At 49.2% G+C, this 21,269-nt stretch overlaps 2 protein-coding genes across 2 annotated transcripts in view; one reads left to right on the plus strand and one right to left on the minus strand.

Annotated features, from left to right (window-relative positions):
* Positions 1 to 11,969, plus strand: part of clcn2a (chloride channel, voltage-sensitive 2a) — a gene marked incomplete at both ends in the record, with an annotated part of 38,840 nt that extends 26,871 nt beyond the window's left edge. The window contains 15 exons of the mRNA XM_084481513.1: positions 1 to 88; positions 537 to 692; positions 1,829 to 1,898; positions 2,033 to 2,143; positions 3,607 to 3,820; positions 4,601 to 4,734; positions 5,472 to 5,692; positions 5,837 to 5,866; positions 6,535 to 6,646; positions 7,218 to 7,264; positions 8,583 to 8,651; positions 9,253 to 9,291; positions 9,526 to 9,630; positions 10,909 to 10,995; positions 11,415 to 11,969. The exon at positions 1 to 88 is cut by the window's left edge and continues 15 nt beyond it. Of these exons, the coding sequence (XP_084337639.1) occupies positions 1 to 88; positions 537 to 692; positions 1,829 to 1,898; positions 2,033 to 2,143; positions 3,607 to 3,820; positions 4,601 to 4,734; positions 5,472 to 5,692; positions 5,837 to 5,866; positions 6,535 to 6,646; positions 7,218 to 7,264; positions 8,583 to 8,651; positions 9,253 to 9,291; positions 9,526 to 9,630; positions 10,909 to 10,995; positions 11,415 to 11,969 (2,038 nt within the window). The remainder of the gene's footprint in view (positions 89 to 536; positions 693 to 1,828; positions 1,899 to 2,032; positions 2,144 to 3,606; positions 3,821 to 4,600; positions 4,735 to 5,471; positions 5,693 to 5,836; positions 5,867 to 6,534; positions 6,647 to 7,217; positions 7,265 to 8,582; positions 8,652 to 9,252; positions 9,292 to 9,525; positions 9,631 to 10,908; positions 10,996 to 11,414) is intronic.
* A 4,485-nt stretch (positions 11,970 to 16,454) lies between these two features.
* Positions 16,455 to 21,033, minus strand: fam131aa (family with sequence similarity 131 member Aa). The gene is made up of 5 exons (XM_084480592.1): positions 20,859 to 21,033; positions 18,557 to 18,665; positions 18,293 to 18,475; positions 17,702 to 17,848; positions 16,455 to 17,434 (listed from the first exon to the last, which is right to left on the minus strand). The coding sequence occupies exons 2-5, from the start codon at positions 18,645 to 18,647 to the stop codon at positions 16,863 to 16,865; spliced, it is 993 nt and encodes a 330-aa protein (XP_084336718.1). The 5' UTR covers positions 18,648 to 18,665; positions 20,859 to 21,033; the 3' UTR covers positions 16,455 to 16,862.
* Between the last annotated feature and the right edge of the window lie 236 nt (positions 21,034 to 21,269).

Consider the following 21,269-nt stretch of genomic DNA (forward strand, 5'->3'; position numbering starts at 1 on the left):
CAGGAGGCTGGTGTACCCGGCGCTGGTCACCCTGCTCATCTCCACCCTCACCTTCCCCCCCGGGTTCGGACAATTCATGGCCGGACAGGTCAGACGAATAACTCTTAACCGCGAGTCGAGGGCTGTTCTTATTTTATATTAGTCTTATTTTGTGAATCATGTCAGCAAAAGCATTTTATGAATGACCTCTCTCTGACGCATGTGTGACGACACAATTCCACCCTTAACTCTGATTGGATGTTAAAGATGCACCGGCGTGTTGACGTCCAATCACAACGCAGTGTTTTTTGTCATAAATATATGGCTATATGGGCTATATGGGCTATAGAAATACAATTGAATTGAATTGAAATTGAAATTTAATTAAATTTTATTTGTAGCCTATCAAATGAACGTTTGCACATACAGGTGGACATAAAACTATTGACTTCTGTTCAACCAACGTGACGATTTTGTTGAACGCAGCTCTAAACCGTTGCGCTACACCCCTGAACAGCAGCTCTAAATGGGTCTCTGTCCCCCCCCCCTCCTTGTAGCTGACCCAGCACGAGTCTCTGGTGGCGCTGTTCGACAACCGCACCTGGTGCCGGCACGGCGTGGCCGAGGAGTTTGAGTACATCGGCCACTCCCACGGCTGGAAGCACCCCCATGTCAACGTCTTCATCACGCTCATCCTCTTCATCATCATGAAGGTATGGCTGAACACGTATCCGTTGGAATTACCGGGATTAAATAAGTCGGCGTAACTGAGGTGGCGTCTCCTATGCGATACACGTCTGAATGCAAGCTGTCCTGAGAACCGCTTTACATTCTCCTACTTTCATCTTTACTTTCTGTGTGACGTTACCAATGACAACCATGTCTACGCGTTCAGGAAGTGCAGTTCTGCTCCAACAAAAATGTTCACGTGTTTTTTTAAGCTTCAGTCGACGATTCCGTCGACCAATCAACGGACGGTGTGTGTAGCTCGAACTTGTTGGCACCCTTTCAGACGTCTCAGTACCCCAACGGACGAGTACTGTGAGATGAGTACGGCTCATCATGGCTCAGTCCGGACCCTGCCCACTTTTGGAGGTGGAAATGCGAACCGTTCCGCACCTTTGCATACCGAACCGACCCGACCCACACCCGCCGGTGGAAACGCGCCATATGAGTCGCCACCACAGTAATGGCAGGCTGGAACACACAAAGAGGTCTCCGGATCTCTGTAAACTGTAGGCTTAGAGGCATGAATTGTGTTGCGACGCATCTTCCGTTCCCTTAAATTTCCGATGAGTTGCCAGTTAACGATCCCCAGTGCGAGAGAATTAAGAACATGACGTGAGGAAAAGAACAGCGAGGGAGAGATTGTCACAATAAAGACGAGGAAAATGAATAACACTAAAAAGTAATGAGCATTTTGACAAAGCAATAGCTGAAAGATGTAAATGGATTTCCCTCTATTCTAAGTCCTTCCCTCTCTCCCACCTCTTGCCGTTAAAACCATGCCACAGAAAATGATATCCCTCCCTCTGAAGCATGCTCTGGTGTCGCACGCCCTCTCTCACCCCGAAGGCCCATTGGGAGCCCTGCGTTTGAGGTGTTGGAGGTGTTAGAGGTGTTAGAGGTGTTTGAGGTGTAAACATCTGGGGCAGGGTTAGGTAAACCATACGTTTACACTGTGGGTTTACTCAGCGTGGGACAACACATGATAGAAGCATTATGAGTCTCACATGATGTCGGCTGATCTGTCCACTCTAACCAACCTCTCTCTCTCTCTCTCTCTCTCTCTCTCGCTCTCGCTCTCGCTCGCTCTCTCTCTCACCTTCTCTTCAATCACCGATTGAAGTTCTGGATGTCGGCGGTCGCCACGACGATGCCCGTTCCCTGCGGGGCCTTCATGCCTGTGTTCCTTATCGGTAAACAACAGAAATACAGTTCAACTGTGGCTTGTAAAATGTATCGTCCGATTATGTTATCGCTTCTGTCACTTTCTGATGAATGCAATACCGCTAAAGCCTCCCCACGTCTATGACCGTTGTTTGTGTGGCAGGCGCGGCGTTCGGGAGACTGGTGGGCGAGGTCATGGCCACCATGTTTCCCGACGGTATCCACGCCGACGGCCGGGTGTACCCCATCGTGCCGGGGGGCTACGCCGTAGTGGGTGAGCAGCACGTCGCAGCGCCTCGTCACTCGCACACTCCACCGCCCTCCACCCCCCCCCCCCCCCCCCCTCCGATCGGAGTGGTTCTTCACACATGTTTGTTTATTTTCGGTCATTCGTGATTTCCTACGTTGACCCGATTTTGGTCTATTTTGGAGGATTTGAATGGAGCAATTTTCCACTTCTCCACGGCTGGCGGAGCGACAGTGAGTGAGCCGGTGTCATTTCATGCCTGATAATGGGAGGTGGCGGGTGTAAATGGATTCTCCTTAATGCGAACATTCCATTTTGGGGCTGAAGTGAAACCTAAAAACCCCCTCTGTCGCCCGCCCGTCGGTGAGCAGAACACGGTGTCACGAACCGTTAACGCTGAAAGACATCCTGTTAGAGTATGACGGGGGGGGGGGGGTGGGGGGGGGGGGTGTTTGGGCTGCGAGAATGTATGCTGAATGTCGCCGTTCAGTAATTGACACGGTTAGGGGTGTCTTATTCATACAATCAACTCTATGGATGGACGTAGACACACACACACACACACACGGCCGGGCTTAGTGTAGCGGTTAGTGTGTGTGTGTGTGTGTGTGTGTGTGTGTGTGAAAGTCAGAAGGGGAGCAATCCAGAAACAGGGAGAGACTGAGAAAAACAATGGACAATGAGACCAAAAAGGAGATGGGAAAACGTAGGACAGATAGAAGCAACACAGTAATCATGACGATATTCCCTCGTGGACAGATATAGACACCACACTGATCATACATGGTGATATGTCCTGGTCCTGGTCTACAGATTTCAACGGCTCAGTGATCATGCATGGTGATATGTCCTGGTCTCATATATGGAAACGACTCAGTGATCATACATGGTGACATATCCTGGTCTACAGGTATAATGGACCGCGTTTATGTAGCGCTTTTCTAACCCGTGGCCACTCAAAGCGCTTTACAATATTGCCCAGCATTCATCCATTCATGCACACATTCACACACCGACGGCGGAGTCAACCATGCAAGGTGACAGCCAGTTTGTCGGGAGCAGTTCAGTTCTTTTATTAGTCAAATGCACAACATCATCATTATAGCTGGCAATGAAATTTTTGTGTTCCAAGCTTTCCTTAACAATGCAAAAAAAGATTTAAAAATATATGTACAGTGTGTATATATATATATATATATATATATATAACAACTAGAATCACAATAAGTTGCCTTCGCACACTTTGTGCTTGGCACCAGTGTCTTCCAGTCAGTATCTAGTGCAGTGGCATACAGTGTGCAGTAGTAGTGCAAAAGTATTGTGTGTGTGTGTGGGGGGGCTGGATCTTAGGGTTAAGAGTTCAAGAGTCTCGTGGTCTTGTGTTCAAGAGTTCAAGAGTTCAAGAGAGTCCTCTCTACCTCCTGAGCCACATGCCGCTCCCCCCCTTAGAGACCCAGGGATCATAAGTGATGACGTCTCCGTGTGTACAGGCGCCGCTGCCCTCTCCGGAGCGGTCACGCACACGGTTTCCACGGCGGTCATCGTGTTCGAGCTGACGGGCCAGATCTCCCACATCCTGCCCGTGATGATCGCGGTGATCCTGGCCAACGCCGTGGCGCAGTCCCTGCAGCCCTCCCTCTACGACTCCATCATACGCATCAAGAAGCTGCCCTACCTGCCCGAGCTGGGCATGGGACACCACGAGTGAGTGTCCCCAAGCGCCAGAGAGAGAGGGAGAGAGAGAGAGAGAGAGAGAGAGAGAGAGAGAGAGAGAGAGAGAGAGAGAGAGAGAGAGAGAGAGAGAGAGAGAGAGAGAGAGAGAGAGAGAGAGAGAGAGAGAGAGAGAGAGAGAGAGGGGGAGAGATTAAGTGTGTGCCCAGCGACATGGATGAGCAGACAGCAGATTGGATGGATGGATATGCCTTGTAGGTCAAAAGGTCAACGGGACGATGGATGGCTGGAATGTACACTGCTTGTGGCGGGATAACCGGATGGATGACTCCAACGTTTGTTTTGCTTATCCGCTCTGCTTTGCCTCTGTTCTCCTCGCTCGTGTGTGTGTTTCCGTTTCCCCCTTCACGCACGGACGTGTGCTTTCCATCTATCTGCACTCCCCCCCTCCCCCCCTCCCCTGCCCTCCCCCCTTTGCTTGCCTGTTTTTATTATCTTAGCAATCCTTCCTTCCCGGATTTGTTCATTACCCTCCATGCTCTTGTGCCCCCCCCCCCCCCCCACTATCAACACCCCCATCACCCCCATCACCACCACCCCCCACCACCTCCACTTCCTCACCCCACCTCTCCGCCGTTCGGCTCTCCTGCTCCACCCTCCCCCCGCACCTGTTTCATCCCTCTATCCACTTATCCTCTAATCTTCCTCTCCCCTCTTTTCTCCTCCTTCACACTGTGTCCTGTTATCACTCCCTCCTTACCTTCCTCCCTCCCTCCCTCCCTCCCTCCCTTCCCTGCGATGCGGCGGACACAGGAAGTACAACATCCGGGTGGAGGACATCATGGTGCGGGAGGTGCGCTACATCACCCTCTCCTCCTCCTACCGGGGGCTGCAGGAGGTGCTGCAGACCAGCCAGCTCAAGACGCTGGCGCTGGTGGAGTCGCAAGGTAACACCGCTACTGCTGTGTTCCAATAGCCATACTTCCATGAGTACACTTAAACGTAGTGCACTAGCCGCACTGACTATGTGCGCTGATTTTCAAATGTCAGTGTCGTTCCAAACCAAATACTATGTGGTGCACTCACCGGAAATTACGATCGCGACTGCCGCCGTGACTCCTCCCCCGCAATTAACATCCCGCTTTGAACGGTGAACTCTTTACGCATAGTAGCTATGAAAAGGTATACAAGCTATAAAAGCTACAAAATAACTCCATTAATGCAGGCTATGTGAAAAATGTGCTGACGTTGGCTCAGCCTGGCGCCGCCTCTTCCTCTACGTAGCTAAGATGGCTACGAAAAGTAGCCATCAAAAGGTTGATGGCTACCATCAAAAGGTTAAAAGCTTCTCCTACTCCTCTTCGTCCTCCTCCACCCCTTCCTCCTCCTCCTCCTCTTCCTTCTCCTCCTCCATCACTGCCTCCTCTTCCTCCTCCTCCTCCTCCTCCTCCTCTTCCTTCTCCTCCTCCATCACCGTCTCCTCTTCCTCCTCCACCTCCACCTCCTCCATCGCCGCCTCCTTCTCCTCCTATTCCTCCTTCTCATCCATCTCCGCCTCCTCTTCCATCACCGCCTCCTCCTCCTCCACCTCCTCCTCCTCCTCCTCCTCCACCTCCTCCTCCTCCTCCACCTCCTCCTCCTCCTCCTCCTCCTCCTCCTCCTCCTCCTTCTCCTCCTCCTCCAGAGTCCATGATCCTGCTGGGCTCCATCGAGCGCATCCAGCTCCAGTCGCTGCTCTCCATCCAGCTGGGCCGCCAGCGCCGCCTGGACCACCTCAGCCAGCTGGCCCAGGACAACGGCACCCAGCAGCAGCAGCACCACCACCACCACCACCACCTGTCCAGCCTGGGCTCCGACAGCAGCCCCAGCTCCCCGTGCATCGACCCCCACGGCCGCATCTCCAACGTGGCCGCCGCCGCCGCCGCCGCCGCCGCCGCTGCCGCCGCCGCCGCCCCCGCCACCACCAGCACCACCACCACCACCACCGCCGCCATCACCAGCAGCAGCAGCGGCACGCTCATCGCGCCCACCGACGCAAGCACCTGCCAGGGGGTCCGCTTCCTGGTGAGAGCCCAACAGGTGTGAGAGGTGTAGGGGTCCTACGGGCGGGGTGGGGCGGGAGGGGAGGGTGGGCCGCGTTGGGGGGGGGAACGGGGGCTGGCAGGGGAGTCGGGATTGGCTGCTACCGGTGGCCATCGACCGGGCATGCGCAGCGCCAAGCATGCGGCCGCAGTAGGTAACGGCACAGAGGGGGTTCTGGAAAGGCGTCATGGTGAGTGGGCTCTCACGGTGTGATTTGGTCTTTTTTGTCAAATTGTTTGTTTTTGTTTTTGTCCTTGTTGACGTTGACGTTGACACATCTGTCCTCTGTCTCTCTGTCGTCTGTGCCTTTACCTGTGCCATCGTGTATGTGCATGTGCAAGTGTTTGTCGTACTTTTTTCATTTTATCGGTTGGCATGTGTGTGTGTGTGTGTGTGTGTGTGTGTGTGTGTGTGTGTGTGTGTGTGTGTTTATATACGTGTGTGTGTGGGTGCGTGTGCGTGCTTGCGTGCGTGCGTGCATGTGTGTGTCTGTGTGTGCGTGCTTGCATCTGTGCGTGCTTGCGTGTGTACATGCGTGTGCGCGCGCGCGTGTGTGTGCGCGTGTGCGTGTGTGTGTGTGTGTGTGTGTACATACGTGCATGCGTGTCTATGCATGCGTGTGCCGCTGGGGTCTGGCCTGCTCTGTTAATCTCTTTTGCGTGTAGATCTCCACAGAGGAGTCCTCCTCCTTCAGCCCAGCGGTGACCAGCGCTCAGCTGCCCCTGAAGTCGGCCATGAAGGCTGTGTCAGCCATCAGCGAAACAGAGACACCCAATAGTACGTACGCACATGTCAACACACGCACACAATCAATCACACGCACCCATGCATTGACACAGACGCATGGACGCAGAGGAGACAAACACGGTGACTACAAAGATTGTTTTTGTTTTGCCCTTGACGAGAAAGCGGCCACAACATATTTAATGATAATAATAGTTTACACCATAGCATATCGTTAGTCTCATAGCATAATTGCCCAAGTAATATTTAAGATACACCTTTTATTTAGCGTCAAAAATGCTTAAGTCAAATAGATCACTTAAGCAGATAGTGATTATGGAATGTAAAAAGCAATCTGATTGGCTTAGGATATATCCAATGAGGCACAGTAAATCAGCAGTGTTAGGAGAGTAGCTAGGTAAGATATCACAATGTGGCCAAAATATGACTTAGGCAATTATGCTATGAGGCTAACAGTATGGCACCTTTAGAGTTCAGACACTTTACGATACAAGTTGGGCAGAACCAATATAAATGAAGATGAACGAACAGTAGAAATGCAATGCTTCAAGACTGAAGAGCACGTAACAAGGTTGTGTTTCTGTTGTGTTTCTGTATGTGTTAGGCTCCCAGACCATCTCCTGCACTGACCATGAGAAGGAGTCTCTCGAGGTGAGCTTAACAGAAAGGCAGGAGGCACTGGAGTGTGTAATGCACTGTCCACTAAGATCTGGGTGGACTCACAGAAGACATAACTATGTGAAGGCGGCAAAGCGAAACGTGGTCTCGCTGTTCTCTGCATTCACTCACTGCTGCCTTTTGTTACTAACTTAGCTTTTGACTAAGCTTTTGACTAAACCCTAAAACAGGCAGAAAGTTGCTTAGCTTTCAGAGGAGAACTTTTTTATCTTCTGATTAATGTGTGAATTTATATTCTAAGGAGCCCAGTAGAAAACCAGACAGAGAATATATATATTATATTCTCTTTCTCGTTCTCGCTATCTCAGATTCTTTTCGATGGGTTTATCCATGAATATGTTTGAACACAAAAATATCTGCATGCAGGATTTTTTATCCATAAATCCATTTAAATAGCCAATATATGAACAGGTTGCAATTTAACATAAGCAATCAGACCTCCCCGACTCTCTCCGTTGCCTAGAACAGCCTGTGGGCTGGTATTTGTTTTATTCAAACCGGGAGAGCTGTTACCGGAACAAGGAAGGAGGGGAAGTCCACGCTTGCAACCGAGTGCCCTAAAGAAGAGCTAGCTGAACGGCAGTTTGTATAATTATGTATTCAGCTGCCGAGAAATAGGCCCAATTTACATTTCACATTAAGAGCGCTGGAGTGCTCTCAGTGTGTGGTCTCCAGCGGGCTGCAGTTCACTTAAGGCCAAAAGGGTCGATCTGAGTTTCTGAGTTTCTGAGTTTCTCCAACACGGAGTACCTTCAAACTCTGGGCCCAAATATTTTACAGATGATATTGATGTAAGAAATTATATTAATATTAGGATCAACAAAATAGGTTTTACAGGGCTTTAGCGCTGATTTCAGGGGAGACACCATTTTATATTTTCCAGAACAGGAGCAAAACGACTCAACTGCCTGTTATCCATCGTCACTTTGATGAGTCATTCTCTCTCTCTCTCTCTCTCTCTCTCTCTCTGTCTCTCTTGCTCTCTCTCTCACAAAAAAAAAACACACTCTGGTGTTGAGTCAATGCTGCATAATCAGCCCGTCAGACAGTTTCTCTTTTGTCTTTTCCTCTTCGGCACCTTCTCCATCCATCCAGCTCCTTTCCCACTAATTACAACCTCGCTGCCGCAGTACATTGTGTGTCCCGGGTGCGCTCGGGCCCCGGCGCACGCACAAAGGTCCAACTACGCATCGCTACAAACTGTGGATCTCGTACGCTAACTCTGTGCGTCGTGTGCTTACTCTGTGTGTTGTGTGTCCTTGTGTCCCCCCCCGACCCTGACCACTTGGAGGGATTGGCCGGGCCGACTCCGCCCACCGGCAGGAAGCCCAAGCTCAAACGAGTGAGGATCTCCATGGCGGTAAGATGGTCCACACCGCCCCCCCCCCCCCCCCCCCCCGCCCCCGCCCTCTGGAGACTGTTGCCCTGGTAACCGTTGCCTTGCAACAAGCGCGTAGAAGAGTAGTGTGTGCTGGACCAAAAGTCTTCTTAGTGGCGGCGTGCAAGTGCTAGTGAGCGAGAGGGAGATTGAGAGAAGGGAGAGAGAGAGAGAGAGAGAGAGAGAGAGAGAGAGAGAGAGGAGAGAGAGAAGGGAGAGAGAGAGAGAGAGAGAGAGAGAGAGAGAGAGAGAGAGAATGAGAGAATAGGGAAGGTATTGGAGGGGGAATCGGGTCAATTTAGAGTTAAAGAGGAAAGGCTTTCATGTTTAATGGGACTGCTCGGTCTGTGGGAACTGTCATATTCATTTGGGTGCTTCACATTCAACTCCTTATCTTGTGAATGATGAGCTTTTTTGGGGGAGCAATTAAGGCAGATTGTGATCAATTCTTTGAGATTACCGAAACGTTTGTCCGGAGGGATTGTGGGACGACTTATTTTTAAGCAGCTTCCCGGGTTAACTCACTCTGTTGTACACCAGTGTGTTGAGCTGTGTCTTCACCACGCGTTTCCCTCACCCCCAGGACGCCACCGAGGTGGACGATGACATGAGCACCACGGAGGTGAGCGCATTCACCCTCTCATCCACAGCACTCCCCAAATTCAAGAAATGACTCCCGGAATACATAATAAAAAACTGCGATAACAACATTACCTTTCAGTTTTTTTCGTATATATTTTTATATGTTCATATACTGTATATTGCATATATGTATTTTTGTGTATTTTATATTCTATTCTGTAACCTGTTGCTCTCGCTACTGGCTGAATGACATCTCTGCATGCCCCGCCCACAGATCTCAGAGTGGGAGGAGCAGCAGCTGGACGATCCCGTGGACTTCAAGAACTGCAAGATAGACCCCGCCCCCTTCCAGCTGGTGGAGAGGACATCCTTGCATAAGGTGGAGCTTCTCCCAACCACTCCCCCCTCCCGCCTCCCCCCTCCCTCACCCCCCAACACACACACACACACACTTCGGGGGACATCTGTCCCCGTATATAGACCAAAGACAGACTGGGACTGAAAAACGGGCCTGTGGGGCAGTCAGGTTGTCAAAGTCTGCACATATATGCACCCACGCACAAATGCATGCACCAACACACACACACACGCACACACACACATGCACGCACGCGCACACACATACACATGCTCACACGTATATGTACAATAACCCAACACACACACACACACACACACACACACACTAATTTCTCTTGGTATTAACTAATGAATTCATCAATTCAGTCCAACACAAATTGCTGCCGAACAGGCCAGGCTGGAACCGCCAGCCGTTTTGTTGTTCTCCAGAACTCCCAGATGGCCGGCCCGCCCATGATAGGCAGTAGACAGACAGCGGGGTTAGGCCTGGGTGGTTCGGCGGCGGGTCTTCATGAATCCTCGAGACAATGATGACTTGTGTCTGCATCAGGCGCCATCTGACCTCACGATCAAAGAGCTCGAAGGAGAAGCGAACGGCACAACCCCGCCTTGAAATGCCTTCAAGTTGTGTTCATTCTCAGGCAGAGCACCCTGTGAACACCCCTCCACTTCTGTTTCTATAAGCGGAGGACAGATCAGACACACCGACACTCCAGCATGCCATCGGGGAACCGGATTGCAATCAATATGCAATGGCCTGGTGCAAACCTAGAGAGGGAGTCCTCTGATGCAAAGCAATCTAGCAATGTACCGAGGGTGGTTGGGGTGTGCAGTCAGAATGTCTGATGAGTTTCAATAAATCCCTCCGGGTGTATTTTATAAATATATGTGTGCTATATATAATCACCATCATGACTCCATTCCCTCCTTTTCTCTGTTTTTGTCTGTAAATCTCTCGCTCACTCTCTCTCTGTATTTCTCTGTCTGTATCTCTTTCTCTCTCTATCTGTCTCTCTCTGTACCTCTCTGTTTCTGTCTGTCTCTCTGTCTCTGTCTGTCTCTCTGTATCTCTCTTTCTCTGTCTGTATATCTCTTTGTCTGTCCGTCTATCTGTCTGTCTCTCTCTTACGCTCAGTCTCTGTCTGTATCTCTCTGTGTGTGTCTGTCTGTATACGTCTCTCTTTCTCTCTCTCTCCCTGGTGGACCCACACCATCTTCTCTCTCGGTGTCTGACTTTCTCTGTCTCTCTATCTGTCTTGTCTTTCTCTCACTACGTCTCTCTCTCTCTCCCTGGTAGACTCACACCATCTTCTCTCTGCTGGGCCTGGATCACGCGTACGTCACCAGCATCGGCCGTCTGGTCGGAGTGGTCTCCCTTAAAGAGGTTTGTGCACAACGGACGCAAACACAATCCTCCTTTTGTTTTATCACTTGGAAAGTGGTCCACACCGTGTTGACCTTGTATTCCTATCGGCATGAGCAGGCGTGGCTCATCTTGGCTGTTGCTTCCCATTAACATAAGTAGCCTGAGTGTGTTTTCTCTGAGCTTGTATTCTTATTAATAGAAGGCAGTCTGTTTATCGGAATGCTAGACGCTCATTATGCTGTTGGCGGTAGGGACCCGGGACATTCGAGGGCCGGTAAAAAACGCTTTGTGTATGCATTCCTCGCGCAAAAAGGTAATTTGTGCTCACCTGTTACGCTCATGTTCTTTTCCATATCTCACTATCTCTTCTGTCTCTCTCTCTCTCTCTCTCTCTCTCTCTCTCTCTCTCTCTCTGTCTCTCTCTGTTCTGACTCTAGCTGCGTAAGGCCATAGAGGGATCTGTGACGGTGACCGGAGTGAAAGTGCGCCCCCCATTGGCCAGTTTCCGTGACAGCGGCAACAGCACAAATGTTTCTGATATAACAGATCTCCACAAGCTGTGGGTCCGCCACAGAGGCCACTCGTTGCCACGGGAACCAACACCCCCCGAAGCCGAGGACCAATTGGATCTCCCGTACGAGGAGATCCCGGTCGACTTCTCCGACCAATCGAATATTCAGTTTGAGAGCAGCCTGGGCGACGTCACCAGCCCCCCGTCAGAGCTGGTGCTCCAGGAGAGCCCCTCCTTCACCGAGGACCAATCGGAGTTCACCTTCGAGTGCAGCCCCTCCCACACCGAGGAGTCGGAGCTGGGCTGTGACTATGAGCCGCCGAGTGAGACTCCGGAGCCCGACCAGTTAGAGACACCGACCGATGAGCTAAGCCCCTCCCCTCCCCCAAACATGGACCGGGTTGAGATTTCGTCAGAGTCTGACGGTCATGACTCCTCCCCCTCCGCCTCCTCCCCCCCAGCTGCAGATCAGACCGAGTGATACCTGGAGGGAGTGGACAGTTCAGGGGTTCCACACCGTGGTGTCTAAGGTCGTAGAGGTCACCTCCAAGTCCAGCCTAGATAATCTATTTCTGTAATATTGCATTTAGTAGGGCTGTGTGTGTGTGTGTGTGTGTGTGTGTGTGTGTGTGTGTGTGTGTGTGTGTGTGTGTGCGTGTGTGTGTGTGTGCGTGTGTGTGTGTGTGTGTGGGTGCGTGCGTGCGTGAGCAAGGAAGAAATAGGAGAGAAAGTAGAAAGCAAGTACATGTCACAAATTTATATGGTTTGATATTGTGAAAGCGTCAATAGGATTTTAATTAAATAGTGTGTGTGTGTGTGTGTGTGTGTGTGTGTGTGTGTGTGTGTGTGTGTGTGAGTGTGCGTATGAATGAATTATGGAACTTGGTCCATGATTGAATTGGGTCCGGATTCTAATCCCCTCATTTGCCTCGCCCTCTCCATGCCAAAGTAGAGTCCTCTCCCTGCAGACGGACCTAGGAGAGAAATGACCCCCGACACGTCAGAAAGAGGATTCACCGAACAAAAATAAAAGGACAAAAAACTAAATTTAGTAGAAGATGGAACAAGGTGACGTGTCTTCTCGAACGCACAATTTTCACACCTAAACCGACTACCTAACCACACTTTGAAAGGTGTGCGCCTACCTGGTTGCCAAGCTAAGTGTTATCACTAAGTGACTCCAAGCACATTGTAAGTACCATGAATAGAGCATACCGCACACAGAGCCCTCTTTGGCCTCGTAGGATCTGATTTGATAAGGACAGAAGTGTTTATCGTTTGTCTTGTTGAGGTTTTCTAAACATTTACACAAACAGCCTAATTTGAATGTAATGAAATGCCTCTATGTTATCTATTATGTGACTTGACCGTATTTAACTTATTTCTAGCATGATGAAGGGACGGCAGTTAAGCTCGGATTGGAAGAAATATATATTTAACTGACTGTTGTGTAGAAAAGCCCACACATATATACGCAAACAAAACAATTTATACAACACCCCGATACACAGAAACAGAACTTTTGGTTTGTAAATATTACCATCCCAAAACGACCAATCGTAGCGTTTCTTGAACACATCGCACGTAACGACAAACACGGGCCAAAGCACAGTGATACCCAAAGTACAAGTCTTAAACCTGTTTTAGAGCAGTGTGTGTGTGTGTGTGTGTGTGTGTGTGTGTGTGTGTGTGTGTGTGTGTGTGTGTGTGTGTGTGTGTGTGTGTGTGTGTGTGTGTGTGTGTGTGTGTGTATGCGAGCGTTTGAGTTCTTGTTGAAAACTCTGTAGGATCTGAAATAGTCGTAAACTGTCTCTGTCACTGATGAATTTGACGTGATGTCACCGACTCATACCCACCGAGGCTTCTCCTTAGTCTATGTTAACATTTGTGCAATAATCTATTGCTGTCTTTTGTATGCATACTGAATGTGAACAATTGCTTGCCATATAAGATAAGTTTAATGTAGAAAGTGTATAAGCTCATTCGCAGCGCCTCTAGTTCAGCAATAAGGATAGTATCTCCCTTTATATGGCCCTGGCCTGTATATGCTTTGTACATAGAAACATCCTGGGTGGAAATCGACATACATTTTACTGTACATACAGGGGGGAATTATGCATTTGAAATCAACAGCCATTGTTATTTTTCAGAGGACACCAACATTTTTTTTTTTTTACATCAGTAAAGAAATAAATTTAAGATATTTGAGAATAACGCTGAATCGACTGGTTTATGTTCTTTGACATTTAACATATTTCATTGATTGACATTTGATACACAGGCCTTCTGCTGTAGGTCAAGGGGGGGGGGGGGGGGGTCAGTTTTGTTGGGGGGCGGGGGGGGGGGGGGGGCTGGGGGGGGGTTGTGTATAGAGGTCACACACACGGCCGACTGAATTAAGCATTTACTCACCTCTGAGAAGTTCTAAACCGCTGATTTTGTTTATTTTATTTTCATCTCCTACCGACCTACCTAGGACCTCTGTGACCTCATAGCTGGCTACGTGCATGTCTCCTATGTGTTTCACACTTGGTGTATGTAAAGTGGGGGTCCGCAGGGAGAATTACACCCTTTGACCTCCACCCTGACGCTGGGAAGAGGAGTTTGCAGGATGGCTCCTGAATAATTCATGCCTCCTTCCCTCCAACTTTAGTTCAATAAATAAATTAACAAGTGTATTAGGAGTACAGTAGCACAATACCATAGCAATCTCTCTGGCTGCTTTTGTAGTTCTCTAGCTGTGGTGTTATATCAAGCTGCAGCACCAGAGACCAGGCTGGCTTTTTTAACAAATCTTTTCCATTTTGCTTTCTAATGGGGCTGTCCTTCCCCAGTGTTTCCCATTAATAGACAAACCTTCGGTGGCACAGTTAACAAAAAAGATGGCTTTGCGTCACACACTGCAAGGCCCATCTGGACCCTTCTCCTTTCAAAGTGGACCAGATTGATGCCACTTCTCAGCACTCTCTGTATCCCAGGTCTTGGATCCACTGACAGGAGAGGAATGAGCAGGTACGGCAGGCGCTTAGTTTCTAGTGATGAGTATGAGTCTCTGCTCTCACCTCTTTAATACTCTGTCATCACGAGGCCACCGTCCCCACTGCCCTCTGTTGTCATGACGCCACAGTGCTCTCCCAGGGTCGCTGGTCGCTACTGAGCCATTTGTTGTTCAACTTCAGGATTGAAATGGTGCGTCTCTTCCTGGTCGGAGGTCATCATGGATAGATTAGATTCCCTCGGGTCTTGTCTTCCTGGACCATTCATGGGTTTAATGCCCTAAATAACCCTTAATACCCTAACCCTTTAATACCCTAATGTCCACCACCTACCTGTAGACATCCTCGACCAAGAGGCCCTAATCTCAATCTGATTCTTAATACAATTCATCAGAAATGACTGTAAGGCACTTTGGATGAAAGTGTCAGATAAGCGACAAAATAGAAAAAAGAGGTGATCTAGTTTCATCCCTCTTCCAAAGAAACATTGGTTTGTATAATTGGAAATCCTACATTTCCCCTGGGTGTGAAATGGAGTGTGTGTGACTATAGGTGCTACCTACTTCTTGCTATCGCTACACTAGCCTGGGGGTGATTGGTATAACGTGTGGGTATGGGTAGAGTCAGGGGAACATTAGCATTCAGATCGTCCAAGGACAGGACGCTACATCATTCGCATGCATAGGCAGGTGGGATCCACCCTGGAGTTATAGCCCTGAGGGTAATGTACCCTATATAAACAAGTCAAAACAAGGCGCACCATCAGCACACACAGTTCAATAGATTTAGCTGAGCCCCCTCTACAGTGTAGACTATGCTCCCTGCATAAGTGAGTACCCAGGTTGATATGCATGGCGACCAACCATATGGATTCACACATTTCTGATTCCACTCCATATGTTTTACTTCATAGATATGTATTGTTATTGTTTTGTTGATTATATGATTGCGAAATGGGCTGCAATTAGTGGCAGTCAGTTTTTGCCATTTCAAATGAATAGCTCACTCCCTGTGCCCCTTTTTCATTTCTAGTATTTCCATAATTAGAATAGAATAATTTATCTTATTGGGTGATCCCTGACCTTTTCATTCGTATGAATTGTGAAATTTAGAAACCCCAGTATATGTGTACAGGATATGAATATATACTGGGTTAGGGTTAACCCTAACCCAGTATATATACATATCCTCTACACATATACTGGGATTTTTAAAAGACACAAGGGTCACAAGGGTTTTCACAGGGGTAACCCTAACCAAGTATATATACATAGGGTTATGTTAAGGGTTAACCCTAACCCCATACAGTACATGTACATGTATATATACTATACATCGCTGAAGAAACAAACCATGACGCTGCAAGGAAAAGGATCTGGATTGCTCTCATGAATGCCTGAGATGATGCAGACCTCGTGAATCGATATGGAAACGGCTGCAGCCAATAGCGGTACAAAGAGGAGCCTGATTGAACCGCTTAATCCCGGTAACTACCCAAGCTCAGGGGCAGAGACGTTTGGCAGGAGTATAAAAAATACATCAAATAGTCAGACAATTTTTCTAGGGGGAGCAAATAAAGAAGGAAAAACACCTCCATCCTTCATGTATAATGACTTTATTTTTTATTTTTTCATATAAGATTATTTTTCATTTCACATAGCAATACGTACGCATCGTGTGTAACCCCTGCACACTACAAAAGTTCCATAAAAAAACAATGCAATAGCAACACACAAACTCTTCACAAAAATGTACAAAACCCAGAGTATGAATGACAGTTTTACATCCTGGTTCCACTCACCAACATATACATACACACACACACACATATACATACATACATATATATAAATATATATATATACATATATATATATACATGGTGCAATCAACTAAGGGGGTGAGAGACCCAATGACCAATGACCCATCAAAGGGGTGGGGGGGGGGGGGGGGGGGAGGTTAGGGACGATTTAAGATCAGTGGGGCATGGCAGAGGGTTAAGGCTCAGTTATGGTTCCACGTCGACGCAACGCAATGACCACGCATACGCTTCCACGCAGTCGAGAACCTGTTTTGGTTCTGCGTCGGCTTTTAGTGAGCGGACCAATCACGGCCCTTGCTGCTGCGTCGACCTCGACGCAAGGTTACGATTTTTGGGAGGCTCATGTCAGGCCCTTTGCGGTGGATGCAAGGAGAGTCCGCTAGGACGTAAGGGGTCCGTAAACGCCTTTGCGCTGCGTCGACGTGGAACCATAACTCAGCCTTTAGAGGGAGGGGAAGATACAGTGGCCCAACGGGATGGAGCCTCTCTTTAATTATTTTTTTTTTTACAGGTAAACAGCAAAATAGCTTATACGACGATTAAGGGACCAATGACATCACATCAAATGCTCCTTCTCCTTCCACTTTCTCTCCATCTCCGCCACCTCCTCCACCACCTCCTCCTCCTCCTGCTCCTCGTCAAAGGACGCCACGCCCGAGGAGGCGCGGTCGGAGAAGAACGCTTTGGGGTGGCAGCGCCACGCCCTCACCTCGTGGAACACCCCTCCATCTTCCTCCTCTTCGTCGTCGTCGTCGTCCTCCTCCTCCTCTCCGGGGGACTCCGAGTGGGAGGTGGAGTAGCAGGAGTCGAACCTGCTGCTCCTGCGAGGCCACTGCTCCTTGTGGGCCAGGTAGGCGTTGCCGTGCTGAAGGGCCACCTCCTGCTCCACAGGACCGCCGTGCAACTCCTTCTCCTCCTCCTCCTCCTCCTCCTCCCCCTCCTCCCCCTCCTCACCCAGGGACTCAGCGGCGCTGTCGCCGGGCAGAGCAGGGGAGAGGGTCAGGGCCGAGCGCGGGTCACCGGGGGCGGCCGGCGGCGCCCCTGCGGAGCTTTCAGGGGGCGGGGCTTCGCCGCTGTCAATCACAGCCTGGCGTGGGACTCCGGAATCAAGACCGGACGTGGCGAAGTCTGAGGGAGGAGCAAACGGTCAGAGGCCCTGGAGAGGGGAGGGATGAATGGAGAGAGAGAAATGGATGAGAGACACACACACACACACACACACACACACACACACACACACACACACACACACACACACACACACACACACACACACACACACACACACACACACACACACACACACACACACACACACACACACACACAGATGATGATGATGATGATGATGATGATGATGATGATGATGATGATGAAATCAAATGAAACACATACCCGAGTTGTCCTGGCTGGGGAACGGCGGCTGGTCCGGTTCGTTGTACTGGGTGTCCTCGTCGTTGAAGTCCTCTTCTTCCTCGTCGTCGTCCACGGACGCCCAGGCCCGCAGCTTGGCCTCGGCGATGGCGAACTGCTCCGCTACACCTGTGCAGCGAGCCATGCGTGGGGGGGGGGGGGGGGGGTGTTAGTCGCCGGAGGTCTATTCTCAACCTGCCCCGCTGAAGCTTAACCGAGAGTCACCGTGGGCCAGATGGAACGAGTCAACACCAAAACATAAACAGGAAGGGGGGAAATTGTTCCTAATAGGCTTAGGAGACACAGATCGCCTGGGAGACAGAAGGACGGGAGGAGCTGGCTGACGGACACGGGGAATCACACTTTAGGGGGGGTCAAGAGTCAAGAGCAGCAGATGTTGCTGCGAGAGAAAGCTCAAAGCACACACAATGATGACACACACACACACACACACACACACACACACACACAATTAGGTACGGCTCCCGGACCAAAAGAGCCCCCAAAATCATCACAACTACTAAAAAGGTGCCGAGAGCCACACGCACACGGTGTGTGATACAGACTGCGTACCTGCAGCAAAGCGAGCTTCCTTCTCCCCCTCGCTCAGGTGGCAGTAGGAGCTGAAGTGGGACAGGGTGGAGGGGGGAGGGTCCGAGGGTCTGGGCCAGCCCTTCCACTCTATGAGGTGGGCGACCCGGCCCTGGGCCAGCGATGTGGGCTTGGTCACATGGTCCCTCATGGCCTGAGAGATGCCTGGTAGGAGCAGCAGAACGTGAGGATATAGGATACACATGATATGATCTGATCTGATGATCTGGAGGTCAGGTGAGTTACCGTTCAGAGACGACCGGGCCAGGGCGGCAAACTCATGGATGCCGACCGCTTTCCTGGATTCTGCTGGAGACTTTCCTGACTTTGGAATCATTTCAATCTCCTCAAAACTCTGGAGGGAAAAAAACAAAAACAAGCATGTTAAGCATTAACCTGGATGTCCATAGGTTCAGCACTATTGTCCTGAATAATTAATTCATATATATTGCCAGCTACAACATTTCCGACCAACAATATCCGGACGGCTTCATAAATCTCCTGCAAATGCCCCACCAAAATGACCTTCCAACAACATGCAATACCAACATGTCCTAGCAAAATGTCCTTCCAAATGTCCTTCCAATAACATGTCCTACCAATAACATGTCCTACCCTTCTTTCCACCACCCAGCCAGCTAACAACACGTCCAACCAACATTGAGACAACTTGCAGCATGTCAACAACAACACGGTCAATGCACCACAGTGCATAGCGGTGGACTACCTGTCTGTCCCAAAGTGTTCCCACCTGATGCCCACCCACCTCATCCTGTCGGTGGCGCCTTCTCTCCCTCCTCCTGGACGACCAGCGCATCGTGGAGACAGAGAGGTGACACCAACCGCAGATGACCAACACCACGGACCCCAACAGTGTGGTGGCTTCGCTGGTTTAAACCACAAGCTAACTGCCATGTCCTACATTTACCGCGCAGACGCTAAAGCCACATTAAGCCGGAAAAACTGGTAAGGACGGTGGAGACCGGGAGGGGTGAGAGAGGCTGATGGTGTGGACGCGACCAGGCCGACATATGGCAGGATGAGACCAACCCTAGTTAGCTGCTCCCGGCCTGCTGCCCAAGCCCGGGCATGATCCCTATTTAGAGTAATGCCTCTCGCTAACTACTGTGGCCGAGCTAGTGGATTATCATGAGAATCAAGAGGGGATTTCGTACACATGGAAATATGTTGCATGTTTTCAAATCCATCAAAACAATCCATCTGAGGTTTGTTGCATTAAGGTGTGTTTGGGGTCTAACGCACTTTTTCCTCACTCTCTGACATTCAAAATAGACCGTCGTTATATCATATGATATGATCATATGATTATTCTGAACCCATATACACACACACACACACATATATATATACATATATATATATATATATACATACATACATACATATATATATATATATATACATATATATATATATATATATATATATACATACATACATACATATATATATATAATGTATGTATATATATATACACACACATATACATACATACATACATACATACATACATATATATATATATAATGTATGTATGTATATATATACATATACATACATACATACATACATACATATATATATATATATATATATATATAGTATATACATATATATACATACATACATACATACATACATACACCCTAATGGTTAGACTATACGTTTTTATTTAATTAAACTATAGTCTATTTTACTGCTTGTGAACGGGATATTGAACACGTGAATGACGTTAACGCGCTTGAATCATGGACATCAACACCACACGGCCTGAACGAGCACGGCTCGGGGCTTGCGGTTTGATGTTTGATATACGTGGACGTACATGTGTCAATCATAATTGAATATGGCGGGGGATGATTTTCAAAAGTACCCTACAGTCATACGGCATGAATCATCCTCACATGGGCTGACACTATAAAGGACAACAGTCGATGATGAACCACCGTCACCCTTCAACTCTCCGGGGGTTTGATCCTGTTGGCTGGTGACCGAGGACTCGTTCTTCTGTGACAACCATCATCCACGGTGACGGTGGAACATCCACAGCAGATACGGAGATACCGTGGTGTTCAACTGTACAAAACGACAGCACGACATCCTAAACGGGGAGTGGTGAAACCTAAAGAGCATCATGATGAATCGTTAACCTTATCTAAAAGGTGATGCGCCTGGGCGCTATGACCAACAAGTGTAATAAGACACACCGCCAAGCCTCACTGCGACTCGACTTTTCCATCAATTTCTGAGCTTTAAAGGATGTAAATAAGCAATAGCAATGCGGAAGGTCTGCTAGATGTATGCTGCGGGGAAATAAACGGAGGCTCCGTCGTGGTGGGTGAGCGGCTGTCAAACACAACGCGTCTTAAAGCATCCTGAAGGCCGTGTTATTTGGAAGGACCAATGACACGGAACTATCCACCCCATGCGCCAATCTTTGGCCATTTACAGCCAACATACATCACCAATGATGGCTACAGAGAGCTTGACGATAGCGTTAAGCAGCCCAACACATCCACACACCTACCTGTTAGTCAAACGGTGGCGGCACGGTGCGCTTCGCACATGTTAATGCGCTTGTAAGAATCCTATCCACATATGTAATCGCACATCCCGTGCGCTTTGGTCCCGCTGCAGTGGTCTGCTAGAAAAAAAAATCGGAGCGCATTCTCCCCAAGGTGTGATGTGTGTTAGGACGCGGATCTCAGAGCACCAATTGTTGCTCTCGGTGCGTTAGGGCCGAGGCTATACGTGCTGTGATGCCCGAATGTCTCCCGTTGACGCGCGTCATCGACGCAAGGCGGCGTCATCTCCTCTGCGTGTAGCCTTATTATAAATTAAATGAATACATAGCACGTCTGCTGTACTGCATGGCGGTAGGTCTTTCGTGAATTAATGCACAAAAAAATAAAAATACATTTAGGCCTAGGCCTTGAAT

Source organism: Micromesistius poutassou, assembly GCF_964030765.1.
Source record: "Micromesistius poutassou genome assembly, chromosome: 16".
NCBI classification, from domain to species: domain Eukaryota; kingdom Metazoa; phylum Chordata; class Actinopteri; order Gadiformes; family Gadidae; genus Micromesistius; species Micromesistius poutassou.

Excerpts from the sequence above, each read along its gene's own strand:
- fam131aa (XM_084480592.1), bottom strand. The coding sequence starts at position 18,647 with ATGATTCCAAAGTCAGGAAAGTCTCCAGCAGAATCCAGGAAAGCGGTC. Across the intron at positions 18,476-18,556 it reads GGCCCGGTCGTCTCTGAACG|GCATCTCTCAGGCCATGAGG; the intron begins GTAACTCACCTG and ends TGCTCCTACCAG. Across the intron at positions 17,849-18,292 it reads GGAAGCTCGCTTTGCTGCAG|GTGTAGCGGAGCAGTTCGCC; the intron begins GTACGCAGTCTG and ends CTCGCTGCACAG.